The 15,234-nt window shown below is 44.9% G+C and overlaps 1 protein-coding gene across 1 annotated transcript; it reads left to right on the top strand.

Moving 5' to 3' along the window:
• The first annotated feature begins 1,095 nt into the window (after positions 1–1,095).
• On the top strand, positions 1,096–14,382 carry LOC114855248 (protein phosphatase 1 regulatory subunit 1A-like). Its single transcript, XM_029150238.3, has 7 exons — positions 1,096–1,487; positions 6,146–6,206; positions 10,191–10,228; positions 10,405–10,468; positions 11,474–11,656; positions 12,230–12,355; positions 12,687–14,382. Exons 1-7 carry the CDS (start codon positions 1,407–1,409, stop codon positions 12,764–12,766), a joined length of 633 nt encoding a protein of 210 aa, XP_029006071.1. The 5' UTR covers positions 1,096–1,406; the 3' UTR covers positions 12,767–14,382.
• Positions 14,383–15,234: the final 852 nt, after the last annotated feature.

A 15,234-nucleotide genomic window follows, 5' to 3' on the forward strand; every position in this document is an offset into this window, starting at 1 on the left:
TGGCTTCTATAGTACATGGGGAGGGTTTGTGGGCAACGTAGCAGCTGAGTTAACAAATGTGATGCTGTTTTCATAATTCTCTGCTGAATGTGACACAATAAGACTCTATGAAGAAAAATGTGCTCTTGTTCTGTGGAGGTAATTGACATTTAGGCCCGTGGCCTCGCGGTCTGAGGTTCGTGCCAGGTGGTCGACTCACCCCTCCGTTTAATTTCCCCTCAGGGCCTATGTTTCTCTCTTATTGCCTTTTTTTACTACCTGCCTCAGCCGAAAAGCAACACAATATGGAGTTAAACCTGTCAAACGTACGTTTAGACATTTTAGAAGCCAATTCTAATATTTTAATTAAAGCGGTTGTTTCTCTTTAAAGTCTTTTCTGAAACTTGCTTTTTGGATAACTCATTGTCTCCGCACAAAAAAATATACTGCTTACGTTGACAAAAGCAGCCATATGCTCCCTGGCCGGTGTCAGGTATCAGGCCCCCAGCAGATGTGTGATGTAGGGACATTACGGCTACAGACGATCAATACAAATGGTGCTGGCCGGGCAACACTGAAGACGGGCTCAAATTGTCTTTTCTCAGCTTTAGTCTGTGTCGGCTGGAAACTGTCATCACAGGCTTCTGGAAAAACATTTAGTCTGTTTCATTGAATATGATCAGAGGTTTCTATGCAGGTCTCGCTGACATGTGTGGGAGCGTATGAGTGGCACTGGGTAGGTTATAGTTAAGCATGGGCACGTAGGCAATTTTAAATGCGCTCTTAAAGCAGAAGCCATCTTTCCTGTTCGTGCTCAACCAAGAGAGAGAGGAAGCGAGCGAGCGAGCGAAAGAGAGGGGGAGAGAGAGAGAGAGAGAGAGAGAGAGAGAGAGAGAGAGAGAGAGAGAGAGAGAGAGAGAGAGAGAGAGAGAAAGGGAGATATGTCTTTCCATCCTCACTCTTTCCTCTGTGCAGGAGCTGCTGCAGAACAGCCCTGGTCTCAGGCGACCAATGGAAAGGGAGTAGAATGCGAGTAGAGGGCGGGACTTAGCGTGAAAGCCAGACAGACGCAGCAAATGAAAGTGAAGGAGAGGTGTTCCCAGCCCTGAACGTCCTTGCCTCAGCGCTGAGAGCCAGGAGAGACTGAGAGGAAGCCAGAACAGACACACCAGCAGGTGCTTGGATAAAAAAAAAACAAGCCACACAGTGGAATAGAAATAGGATGCTCTTCAGGGGAAAGTGTTTTTAAGGATAAAAGAAGAGCAGAAAATTGTCAGACAGCAACAAAGCGGTTTCTCTTTTCCTCAACTGGAGTACAGAACACAGTTATCTGCATTTGGAGCCGTCTCTACTCTCCTTCTCTTGGGTTTTTTTCCTTCCTTGGACCATCCTCCTCCTCCCGTCCTCCTCAGACAGACAGTGCCACCATGGAAACAGGGAGCCCGAGGAAGATACAGTTCACCGTCCCTCTACTGGACACCCACCTGGACCCGGAGGCGGCTGAACAGGTACAGTGAGGGGGAGGTTAACGGGGGCGAGGGGGTGGAGGAGGAGGGAGGTGGAGTGGGTGGGTCAGGACTTTTATATTTCAGGGGCATAAATACTTCTTTATTTGTAAAACTGGAGCAAGCCGCTGAGGCACATTTAATCCTGCCATTCGAACAAGCAGGTGCAGCCACACAGCTGTGCTTCATTACAGGCTGGTGACAAATCGCTGCATGAAAAAGGAAATAAACACATTTCTGGTGTATTATTAATGTCTTGCATCCACTTATCGGGCCGTGTTTTTTGGCTGCGGAGCTAAAATGAAGGTTCTTCCAGCGAAGCAGGTTCTTAGAGACAGACAGAGTCTCAGCTGACGTATGAAGAAGCCTTCTACACACAGGTATCCAGTGGTTTGGCGTTAGCTTCCATGCCCATCAGTCACGAACCGACTAAAGTTGTCCGACATCGCAGGATAAAGTTGCTAAATGTGCAGTTTAATGTCTTCAGAAAACAATCATCGTGCAAATAAAAATTAAGTTTAGTCCATGACCTTTATTAGGCTGAAACGTTACATCCCATTTTCATAAATATAAAATGAAGAGAGGCTTCGATGATGAATTAGTCAAAGCAGGAGTCTCTCTCTCTTCCTCTGTGTTGAGCACAGAGGCAGAGTAGATGCTGAACATGTTTCTATTGGATTATCACAGAGGTTGTACTTCACAGCTACCTACAGTATTACACAGTAGGTTCACATGGGTCAATGACTGTGACTCATCTGTGTTACGTATGTCGGTGCGTGGACGCACTTCAGCGAGTAATTGTAGCAGTACTTGTTTTTTACACTAGTCACATGCAGAAGTGACTGGGATGCTGGGAGTTGCACAGTGGCATCTGGCAACATCTGCATAAAAGCTCTGCTTTTTTATAAATGATCAAATTAGATAAAGGGACACATGTTTCGGCTTAAGGTTTTAGTCTGAACCCAGTTTCGCGCGTAAACGATCATGTTTGAGCAGAACCTGCCCCACTTTCATGCATCAGTGTCTTCATTGCCAGTCGGAGCATCCCTGCAGTGATTTTATCTTTCGCATTTCTGTCTGAGAGATGGAGATGTGTCCGGGTGTCCAGGCGTTTCCTCTTCACCAGCCAGACAGACTTTGTCCAACAAAGCCTAAAGCCACCGGGACCCTCGTAGGGCCCGGCCCGCGTGGCGCGGGGGCCTCGTGTGCTTCTGTCGACACAGCTAGAAGCAAACGCGTGCATGTGCTTGTTTGCATGCTCCTGAAGATGCCGCCCGGGGGCTTCACCCACGGTTCAGTAATCTCCGCAACCTGACACCTTCCAGCGTAATGAATCAGCCTCCGTGGAGAGCTGGACGTCAGTCAGAACAGCCTCCCAGAGCCGTGACCCTCACAACAAAAGCCCACACTCGTCCTCCTATCCACACACACATCTAGTGGCCGTCACCCTCATCATAACCCTAAAGCTGTGAGCATCGACTGACTGGACCTCACTGAGACCCAGCTGGGGTGTTTATGGCCCACATATATACTTTACTACATACTCTGCAGGGAAACTACTTGATTATTTCTCATTATTTAGGGTGATGCCAGTAGTATGAAACACAACCCATGAAGTCGAGTTGAATCACAAATGACGGTAAAACTTTACCTAACGTCAAAACTTATAGGATTCATTCTGAACCTAATGCAAATGTTTGGCACTGGAGGAAAAGCTGACGCTGGTTCAACCAGAAGCAGCCTGTGATACTGAGCATCAGCAGACTGTCACGTCCTGGCTCCCTGTCAATGTACTACGCTAATATAAATGAAGTTAACCGTGATTGATTTTCCCTTTTTACAGCATAAGTCTAGTGTAGCATAGTACAGTACAGCACAGTGCAGTACTGTACAGTAACGTAGTTTCATGCATGTTGTGCTGTGCTTACATTCCTATTAACCTTCCATTAAGTGATTCTGTGATTCACTGGTACATCACTATCAGTCAGAGCAGCGCCGGCCTGTTGAGACGATGAACGGTGACGTATTGAGGTAATGGTCTTTTACTGCAGACTCAGACACGTCCTCTCCTCGTTATCGCTACGTGGACACGTGAGACCATCTTTGTCCTTTGCTGAGAACATACCAGTTAACCGTTCTCCCTCAGGATGAACGTTTTCCATCCGCCTCCTAGAGCAGGTTTTATTATGGTCATTTCTCCGCATATCTTTTGCACATTATGGCATTTATGGTCTATTACTGTAAACTGAAACGTTGGATTTTAACCAGAATATGATGCAGGTTCCTCATCTCAGAGCCACTCTGCTATTACTGGCTGTTTTGTCTGTTTGTCCATTTACTGAGCAGTCAGAGCTCAGTAAACATGTTTATTCACAGCAGGTCTTCCAGCGTTTGGTGTTACTCACACTCACACAAAGACATTTACAGTACAGATATTCACATAGTCTGGTGTCTTCTTTCTGTAGTTTTTACTGCCTTTCTGAAACCAAAGCCTCAGATTTGACCTCCTCATTAAACGCTGCACCTCAGCCAGATGTTGTTTACTATGACTGAATAATAAATGAATTTAATTTAATTGAGAACTCAATGCATATATATCATCAAGTCAGTGACACAAAACAGGCCATAGTACTATAATAAACACCTCTCAGTGACCTGCCAGAATCAGAACCATACAACGGCCAGATATCATTTACAAGAGCTGCTTCGAGCTCAAATTGTACATTTAATAGAGTTTCTAAAATGTGGACGCAGCCTCCTGCGCTCCGTGTGCGACAGAGACGATGATAAGCAGAGCTGGCGGGTGAGGACAGAGGCTGATTGATAGAGAGCTGAGCACAGACCAACTTGAAAGGAGAGAGAAGAGAAGGAGGTTTTGTAAAGTTCTCTGAGTAATGACTCTATTCAGAGCCAAATGAGACGACAGCCCGTGTGTGAGCATCTGTGAAGATTTATAGCGTCTGAAGGCCGGGCTTGAACAATACCACCACCCTATTTCCAATGACAAGATGAAGGATGAGGACTTACACGAATCCCCTCACACTGTGACGTCCTCCGCACTGAACCGTGACAGGCCCTCGTATCAAACAGAGTTTCCTCACCCTGTGGAACCTGATGGGTCTGACTCCTTTCTCCCTTTTACGGTGATGACGACTTCCTCCGAGTCAGACTACACTCAGTGCAGTCCTGAGGATTTCCCAAAGTAGAGGTTGAACTTTCAAACCTTTATTCTAGCTTGGTCGATGATGAGAGGAGCTCTCCGGGCCAAAGCAGTCTCAGGGTGGTTACACGTTTTTAATGCAGATTTGATGACAGCTTAGCGTATTTTTGCTGTGGAATAAAGAAGAATCGTGGAAGAGAAATGTAATGATAATTTACAAACCTGACATTTGAGTGTTAGTCATAGTTAATGTATAGTTCATTAACCTTTACTCTAAATGTAACATATTTCAAAGTAATGTCTTGTATTGTTTTATGTACTTTTTTGTGCAGCCTCATTTCTGGCGTTGGAAACTGTTACACCAAGAAAATACGTCTTAGAGAAATAGCTGATTTTTTATCATCTTTGCTTTAACAGGAATTGCTGGGGCCTGGCATTTCTCAGCCTGACCTATATTTTCCAGGGTGTTTAGTCCACCGCCGGTGCCAGCGGAGGAGATCACGCGTGCACAGCTTTTCCTGCCCACCCAACAGTTTTGAAGGCAGTTTTTGTTGGTTGCGGCGAGAGGCCACAGAGCTGCATTTGAAGCGGACCGTGGGTTGAAGGGCAGGAATGCCGGTCCGAGGGCTGAGCCTGAGCAGCCAGTTGTGGTATTTGTGTGAGAGGAGGATCGGGGACTTAGCTGCCGGATGAGGAGAATATCAATGATTCTGGCTGATTCAATGATCAGCTCTGCACAGTCACAGTCTGGAATCCAACAAAACATATACACAACGAAGCGCTTTGCTACGCAGGTCACAGCTTGAGGGCGCGGGGGTTCAATCCCAGCCAGGGACAAATATTGACAGTTTTGTGATATTAAATCGCTCTGAGCGCTCATAGCTACTTCGATATGGGTTCTAACAGTAATCTTGTTGTTGGGAGATAACCCTGAATAAACGTGTCTCAAAATGTAAGGGTCACAGTCGTTCTGGAGAACTGCACCGAGCAGTAACACAGCTCTGCATGATGTTAAAGGAAAGCAAAGGCCCTCTGCACCCCCCGGCATTCGCAGCCGTCCTCTGTGTGATGTTCAGTTTGCTTTTTGTAACACTGGTACTGTACAATGCATGGAGGACGGAGCTAAACAGTGCAGTGAGCGTCCACATGTAGGTGTGTGTGTGTGTGTCTGTGTCTGTGTGTGTGTGTGTGTGTGTGAATCACCTGATCCTGATGATTAATCTCACCCAATCTACAGTCTGTTACAGTAGGCTGGAGTCGAAATGGCAGATTCCATGTGTGCGGTTGCATAAGAAAAAAGTCAAGCTGCTGTGAGACTTCGCTGCCTCGTTATTATGGGTGCGGAGCTGCCCTGCGCTGATCCTGCACCGCCGTCAGAGCTCAAATTCACAATATGGATCACACTGAGACCCGATGGCTGCCATGCAAAGGCTTCAGAAAGCGCCGCCGGTGCCACCGCTGACATGCATCACTCCATATTTACCCTCTGCTGCTATTCCAGATCAGACGACGCAGACCCACACCCGCCACTTTGGTGGCGTCCAGTGACCAGTCATCGCCTGGTAAGGCTCATCACACACCACACATACAGCAGCGTGTGCGTTTAAACCTGGCCTCAAGCTCCGAGGCTACAGTGTTTATCCTTGTCACCATCGTAATCTTTGCCAACTCATTACACGATTCGATTTTTTTTGTAATTAATTCTAACACAAACTCACACCAGACTCAAACATCGCATCCATGTTTCATAACATTCAACTCATTCAGGCTTCTGGTCTGCTTTGCTGTAACAATGCGGCTGAATTATGCACTAAGTGATTCTTACGGCTTCATTGTGGCAACAGAACCCAGCGCGTGTGTGTCCCCTCGTGAGCGCAGCGATCACACACAACAGCGTTTCTCCAGAGAGTCCTCCTCATCTGTGACTCATCCACCGATGCCTCGGCTGCAGTCTGTCACGGAGCGTCCACAATCACTGTTTTTATCGTCGTCTGAGCGGTTTATTAGTTGATATTATTAGATGTTTGCTTGTTTGGGTGCGTGCGTTTCTGTGTTTGGACTGTGAGCGCGTGGAGCTTCTGCAAACCCGTCTCCGTGTCCAAATGAGCACTGCAGAGAAAACCCTCCCAGTTTAGTAGATCAGAGGCGAGAAGAGGTAAAAAAGCAAAGCCGTGAAGTGGTGTAGAGTTTATCTGAAGTGAAGGGAAGGCTGATCAAATAAAGAAAGCAGCAGAGGATGTTAGTCCAAGACGCTCCATCGTCCTTTATCTGACTTTAAGCTTGAGAGAAAAAAAGAAGTCATCCTAAAAATATTAGGATATGGCAGCCCAGGTGCAGTTTGATGTAAAAAGGCAGGAGATGAACAGTGGGACTTCCCACAGGAAACCTCCTCCTCATCCTCCAGGATGAGACGGTGGTTGTACAGTACACACACAGGTTTGAATTAGAAAACAGCAGGAAGCAAAGTTAAAGAAGGGCCCCGAGGACCGACTGACGAGGAGAAAGCCCGCGGAGCCGAGGCAAAAAGTTTGCAGGAACATTTTGACAGAGGAGCACAAACTCTGGGGGTTTGTAGTCACACATGGATCCAAAGTGGAGACGGGGGATTGGCAGACGCCTCCACAGTCACACCTTGTCAGCGCTTGTGTACTTTACAGCAGTACGCAACATTTAGCACATTGCGTCTAAGTTGTGCTGCCACTGTTCATTTGTAGCTCGTCAGTAGGATGGTTCTGTAATTATCATAATTAGAGGCGTATAAGTGATAACATGTGGAGGATAAGGCAGCGTGTGAGTCTCCGCTGAGCGCGTGTGTGTGGTTTTAATAAAAAAGTGACTCGAGACAGAGAGAAGACACTATTAAAGCCTCTGACAGAGGGACTGACACAGGCTGCTGCAGACTGACATCACATCAGACGCAGAGACACAATCGGAGGCCGAGGCGTTTGCAGCTGTGCATGTCAGGAGGAGGATGTGCGAGACAGGAGGCGGGGGGGGGGGGGGGGGGGGGGGGGGGGGGGGGGCGTGACGATGAGTGAGCAGGCGCCCCACATCACACACACAGCCCTGCATTATTTAATGCTCTGCAGATTTCTTGGCCCCTATCCCGTGAGCCCCAATGGCACATCAGAGGCTGAGGGCTAAATAACGAGGAGGCAGAATCTGTGTTAAGGCAGCGTCTGATTTGAATCTCATCTGAAGCGGAGACTTTTGGGAGGAGCCGCGTCTTTAATGATTCCTGGAGACTGAGACAAGGAGACTACTTGAGTTGGGTTAAAGAAAGAGAAACTGATATTTATATAAACTGTTATTTTAGCATTTTGTTCCTCGGTGATGAGCATTTATTGCATTTTTACTGAGGTCTTATCTGAGCATTTCATCAACACTTACTACAAATGGAGGATACACCCACATGGTCACATACTGTTATTTGGCCAGTAATGGGCTGCTGCTGCTTTCACTGTGTGGAAGCTTAGTGACTCCTGTCACCTGGTCCTTAGAGGCAGGGCTGCCTCTGATTTCCCTTTGCTTTTACTCAAAAGGTACCAAATAACAGTCATCCTTGTCTTACTTAACATTTTACCACGTCTGTACTAGTACTGAAACTAATTAATAAATTAAAAAAATAAATAAATGCTAGACTATAAGATGAAAACCTTCCTGTAAACCAAGTGCATCACATCAGAAATAACAGCAGTTGATTAAAAAAAGGGAAAAATCTATATTCTAGGGCAATTTGGCATAAAGACACATTTGCCCAAAACAACTAAGTACAGATTTGTTTAAAAAGGGCATGACGTTTTTTATCTGCACAAAAACATAAAACAAAGAAAACTCTCCTTTTGGATCGCTTTCAGATTAACTGCTTCCGTATTTGCATACTTGTCTTATTACATGAGCGAAGCAGACGTGTCTTTAAATGACAGCACATCTCTTCTTACTGTACCCGAGTTGTTATTAATAAATAAACATCCAACTCTAAATGAGGTTATTCTTGTTTTAGTTATTATTTTTCCGCTGCAGGGGTGTGTTTTCATGTTTTGGTTTACCAGTGCTTTCCTCTAGGTATCCTTTTCATTATGCCTGATAACTGTCAAGGCCAAATTGTTTTGATCCCACCACGGCTGTAATTCCCAGTCGTAATTTCAATATTTTCTTTTGAAAGTAGCAAATGCAACAGTAATATCATTATTTCTCTCTTTTGGCTTTTGGAGGAGCTGATATTTGGATCAATGCCTTAAGTGCTTGTTTATTTTAAACTCATACAGTACAGTATGTGGGAGGTCTTTCTTAAAAAAGAAAAGAAGCTACATGATCTCATATATGCAAAAAGGAGAAAGGAGTTTCTTCTCCACGCCCTCTCTGTGCTGAGCAATAGTACACAACTATAAAAAGACCAGAGAGGAAAAAGCCTTTAATGCATAAACAGCATGTGGACCTTTCTGTTTGTTTTCTAACATACACTTTTAAATATGCTTTTTCCTCCAGTGCAAAACAGCAACTGAAAGATTTCAACTTCAAATGTTACAGTACTGTGCTGCAAACATGTTGAAAATCTTTCTAAATGCTGTACTAAATATGTAGTCGACCAAACTACATCAGGCCTAAACTAATATCTCTGTGTTTGCACTGTATTTAGTGCAGAGAGCGAGTTATGAATGAAACTAGCACATCATCAACTGCCTGAACAGACTCTTAAGAATAATATATGCACACGCTCACACACACACACACACACACACACACACACACACACACACACACACACACACAGTGCCATCCCAGTGCCTAGGGATGCACAGGTTGCCAAGCAACAAGGTGCCCTAGAAAAAAAGTTGGATGAAGGTTTAATACACTTCAACGTGATCACAGTTGATTCTTTTGCTGCATCAGCCGCTGTTTTTCTTTTGTCTGTGACCTTTCACGTACAGTTCTGACAACAGACACTGACCCACAACAAAGCTTTTCTTAACCCCGTGGGAACTGCAGTATATAAACTTAATACAATGTTTGTGTCTGTGTGTAGCATCTAGTTCATAGAATAAACAGTTTTACAGCCAATATTTCATTACTACTTTTTGCTCTGACATTTTGCCAGTATTCAACACACTTCCTCCCATTCAGCAGCTTTGTATAAACTATTTTGTGTTGCTCCTCTAACATCAGCACCTCAGCATTCTCTTTATTAGGCAGATGATGGCAGTGGATTAGCATCACCGCTGTCAGCACAAAAATTATCCACAGAGTCTGTTTTTAGTTAAAAATGACAGATGTGGATTTAAAAAACAACCGACCACAGCCCTTTGTAAACACTGAGCTCCTCCTGCTACATTACAGCAGGTGCAGCAGGTGGTGACTTAGATAAATGTGTGGCTGGAGGTCAGCTTCATCCACTGTGGTCTGAGCTGTCTGGACACCACCGCGCACCAGGCACGATGATCTGAGGGGAAAACATTGACTACACAACCAGCAAAAAGCCAGTACATTCTCATTCAGTGCCTGTTTTTTTCTCTAACGAGCGCATGACTGATTTTATCTTCTTGCAGAAATAGATGAAGACCGTCTCCCAAACCAGTTGTACAAGGTAATTAAATTTATGCTGCATTACGAACTGCTTCAGTAAAGTAAAGTTGCAGGAATAGAATTACAGTATGTGAGCTGTGGCTTCCTTTTTTTTAAATGAGCTTTGTCTCTATTAAAACAGTCACGTTTATCTTTGTGCTCTTTGCCCAAGTGTCATACAATGTTGACGTTTTACAGGCAGCCTTGTTGAACTCCCCTCGACAACGACGGAAAGGCCAAAAGGGAACGCCAACCATGAAAGGTAGAGTCATCCTCACTCCCTTCATTAACTACTGTAACGTGATGTTAGCATTTGCTCAGACGCCTGCTGGTTCCCAGTAAGGGCTCCTGGACACGTGGTCGTGGAGCCTCTGATGATGGAACAACTCCTCCTGGGTCGTATGAAGTGTAAAACAGACAGACGAGATCATGTTCCTGGACGAGAACATGATCGGTCTCGTTTCCAGTCGGGCGTTTCTGTCACTGCATCAGACCCGAGTCACGTAACTTTGGAAACCACTTGATTAGGACAGACTCGACGGCTGAGTGCACTTCGGCCCCACCAAGGACTGCGTGTGGTGCTCGGGCACTCACGCTGTAATCGCGTTAGAGAGGGCTCTTCTCCCGGCGGTACAGACGTAAGCAAAGATCGCTGTTCAAATGTCAACCTATCATTTAGTGGAACCTATTAGTGAGTTCAGGATGTTGAATGTCAGCTACCTGTACAGCCTGGATACATGAAGATAACGAGGCTGGTTCCCTGTCAGAGCTGCAGCACAAGACAACACACGTCACAACAATGACTCACCACCTCATCACGCCAATGGCTCCAACTTTGTAACATTTAGTTTCTCAGTTAAGCACCTCAAGCTCAAACAGGCGTTTACAGTAGCTGTAATGCGTGAGCTGCGTCTTGATGAAGATCCAAGTGAGTCCCGTCCCACAGCAGGAGGATTAAAAGTCAGAATCGCGGATAAAGCAGGTTAAAGAAGGTGATTAAACTAATCATCTCCCAGCTCTCATTAATCTTTACCCGTCCCTTTGCTCCGAACAGGGCTTTAATTAAATAACAGCTTATTAGGCGACAGTGTCTTTTTAGTGGATTTCCAGTCTCCACTTTCATGGACGCTTCCTCCTTCCATCTATTTTTGCTTTCATAACCCTGTCGGTTCTCCTCATTTCACACTACTTTATTCCTCCGCTCGTCCCTTTAACACCGACTCCCCCCGTGATTTTGAGCTTTCTCCTCTCATCTGCTCTCCTCCAGAGCTGCAGTTCCTGGTGGAGCACCACCTGTACAGGCAGCAGCAGGGAGCTGGGGACGAGTGCTCCTCGGAGAGCTGCCTGTCAGACCGGCCCAGCCCGGACTCCGTTCCCACCGGAGAGGAGCTCCCGCACGACGACGAGGCCACGGCCGAGGCCTTTGAGAAGCTGCGCTGCCAAATGGAAGGTCTGTCTGGATTTATAGAAAGACGCAGAGGAATATTATGGATTTAACCGAATAGAGCTAATTAACAGTATGAGAGGGTGAAGATGAGGGGATCGAAAGTAAAGCTGAGAGTTAAGTAGGATAAAAATGGCTGGAAGGCTGATGAGCACCAATGAGTCATAAGTGGATCGTATCGGTGGAGCCGTAGCCCCACAGCGACACGCTGCATTTTTCATAAACATCATTGTCTGCAGTGTTTTCATTTTGAGTAGCTGCGACACAGATGACCAGGGGTTATGGATTTTCGCCTACAGAGGAGAGGAGCTGCAGATTAGTCCAGCGGAGAGCGGGGGAAACAAATCAATGGCCATTAACGCCAGTCAGTCAACTGTAGCTTTTACTTAAAGACCACCCCCAGCAAAAGTAAACAACATACTGGACGCCTGTAAATGTCAAGTGCCACCGACTGAGGCTCTAACGCGAGGCTATGAGCTCCGAACATAATCCGCTGTAATTATAAGCACCTGTGTGAGGTTTCCCATAGTGTCTGATTTTGTTGACGATGATGATGAGTCTTGGCCTTGTCGCCTGCAGAGTTTTCCCGGGAGAGCCTGGAGGCTGCGGGTGGACTCGAGTGCCCCCTCTCCAAGGAGGACGAGGACGGCTCCTGCGCTGAACGTGTAGCAGATCCATCATTGCAACTGAACAACACGCAAGCAGGTAGATTCAAAGGGACCGTAGTTATGTAGGACTCCCTTCATCAGCCGGCTGCCATTATTTAGACATGTGGAGCACTTGGACCGGTGTCATGAGATCACAGCCTGTCAACAAACATCCGTAAAGTGGCTTTGACCCACATTTCACACAGGCCTGAACAATCTGATTGCGTAGAGGCTTGTTTATCTGCTCATTGGATTTGTTTTAGCGCTCCATCCTTTTGGAAACAGAAGGTGCAGATTTCCTGCTGTTTAACCGAACAAGCATTGACGGAAATCCACAATTAAATTGGAGTTTGTCTTTTTTTTCCCTTGTCTCCGTTTTCACTCTGTAGACACAAAAGCCGCAGCGCCCAGCGCGAGTCAGCCGGCAGGGAAGAAGACAAAGAAATGCAACCTGGACAAAGACAAATAGTCCCGCGTCCAAGCCCACGCTGCCCAGTCTGTCCAGCCAGAAGATTGTGCTTGCATTTACACTTTTTAGAAACATCAGGGCATCTATATTCCTACAGTCAGGCCTTAGTTACCACCTTGACAACAAATATTACGGTTTCTACACTTATTTTGGGTCTCAACTCTGGTGTGAAGGGACAATTATTTAAATGTAAGTTGCTTGTTTCTTATTGCTCCCCCTGCACTAACATAAAACCTACAGTAGCTACTGGAGTTACTGTATGAACCAGATTGGAAGTCACAGCACTAATGGAACAGTGTTTTCCTGCCTCAGTCACACGTTCGTCGTCAGAAGCTATCTCAACACACAATGTCTCCTCATTCAGTGCTCAAAGCCAACAAATGTTCTCTTTACAATCCATTCACATAGGTTTAGTATCAAAAACGTGCCATGACATCTGCAATTGTAGTTTCAGTGTAAAGCAATAATTTATATTTTGTTCCTTATGGACAACCGCACCTGAAATATATGAGATGACATAAATTAGCATATCCGAGTTGACAGACAGACATTGACATGTTTGTGTCTCGCTGACAGCGCCCCTTCAGGTCGTCTTCTGAATTGCAGACATATGTCCCTCAGAATGGAGCAGGTCTTGTCCTGCACCTCCGCCTGTTGCTTCTGTGACCCAACAAACATCCAGCAACGGACGAGGCCACTGCCGACACCGGCTTTTACACTAATTATGTAATTAGCTGGTCAGCTGCAACACACTGGACGGCGTATACAGCAAACGTGGTCCATTTAGACGCTGGTATGCGACAACACAGCCTGTCTGTGACGTGTGAGCCACTACATGTTTATTTATGTGTGCGGTTCCCTGGCAGAGCTCAATCTGCTACCGAAGCTGCTGTGAGTCAGACACAAACACAAGCACAGCTGCTGGGAAAAAAAATCCACAAGGTCTCCTTCTTATTTTTGGCCCTGTTACAAATGAACAATAAATTGCAATTGCAAACAGGTGCAACAAGCCACTGACAACCAGGTAAAAGGACATCTAGAACTCTGTGTTTCTTAAAACCCCTTGTTGCACGGCACTGAATGTAAAGGGACTGAACGTGAACCTACACTAATCAGCAGTGTTATGGCCCTGCACACAACCAGCATCACTTCCCCCACGTTGACCCCAACATTAACAGCACCAGCTCCACCTACTGTTGTGGCCGTTGGGCAGAATCCAGACATTTAAATACTTCTTTAAGTCCTAGTTTAGTTTATCTGTAAGAATCCCACCGTCATAGTCATCACTCCATTATTACACCACGTAGATTAAGTGACAATCGTTCCATAACCTCCACAACGTCCCCTTTGCAGCCTAATCAGCCTCAGTGCAAATAATTTATCAACCAGCTGCCAACAAAGACCAATAAATCAACAATAAACAGTGAAACATTCCTGTGTAAGCTTCCTTTTCCCTGCTGTGTGTTTATGGACCATGTGTTGTCAGTCCTGTTCTGAATGGTTATATTGTACTTGACATGAATTAAACTATGAGTTTTGTTTCGGTTTTACTTGAATTGATAGATGATTACAGCTGTAATCTAAATTTGTTTGATACAATAAAATGTTTAAATTAGTGACTGGGTGTTTTCCTGTGTGCCCTGGTCGCAGACTGGCTTCACTTTCCCTGCATACTAAAAATAAGCACTGTGCCAATGAATAATTTAAAGTAGTCAGAGCTAGAACCGCAAAGAAACACATCCATGTTTCATTAACTAGGACTGATCCTCACTAATAGATTTTGTGTGTTAAATGTGCTTCCGTATGATTCCTGTACTTGTTCAGGTTCAGAAACCTCAAAGAGGTAAAGTCTGTGAAGCGCGGCGCAGTCACCGCCCCAGTGGGATTAAAAGCAGCCTTGTTCTCCAGAGGTCGAACTATAACAATAACACAATTTCCAAAGACACAGCTCGTTCTGGTGCAGATGCAGCAAAGCAGCAGATTCACAGAATTATGTGGATTATTATTTGCAAGAAATAAATAAAATAAGGTTGGTTTATTATTTCATTAGATTATTCATAATTTATATTATATTATATTATATTATATTATATTATATTATATTATATTATATTATATTATATTATATTATATTATATTATATTATATTATATTATATTATATTATATTATATTATATTGGTTCTCTTCTCCAAAAACAAATGTGAACATGTTCTTTTTCATTCCAGAACAGGTCGTTTGAAGCAAAGCCCTCAGGTTCTCCCTGGAGCCAGTGTCTCACTTTGCTCTACAGCTCCCTCTACCGGTAGAGCACAAATCGTAAACAAGTGGCTTTGCTTTACATTGATTATATGAATAAAAATAAAACACATTGAATTATAGTACCATACTATAATATTTCATAACGATTGCAGTGTAACCCTTTCCCTAAATCACACTACAGTCAAACGTATCTTAAACTATTGTAAA

The sequence above is a fragment of the Betta splendens genome, chromosome 5 (assembly GCF_900634795.4).
Source record: "Betta splendens chromosome 5, fBetSpl5.4, whole genome shotgun sequence".
Lineage (NCBI taxonomy): Eukaryota > Metazoa > Chordata > Actinopteri > Anabantiformes > Osphronemidae > Betta > Betta splendens.

What these genes read in the sequence shown, in the direction of transcription:
- LOC114855248 (XM_029150238.3), top strand. Translation starts at nt 1,407, where the DNA reads ATGGAAACAGGGAGCCCGAGGAAGATACAGTTCACCGTCCCTCTACTG. An exon ending in CAGTGACCAGTCATCGCCTG is followed by an intron (nt 6,207 to 10,190) that starts GTAAGGCTCATC and finishes ATCTTCTTGCAG; the next exon opens with AAATAGATGAAGACCGTCTC. An exon ending in GGGAACGCCAACCATGAAAG is followed by an intron (nt 10,469 to 11,473) that starts GTAGAGTCATCC and finishes GCTCTCCTCCAG; the next exon opens with AGCTGCAGTTCCTGGTGGAG.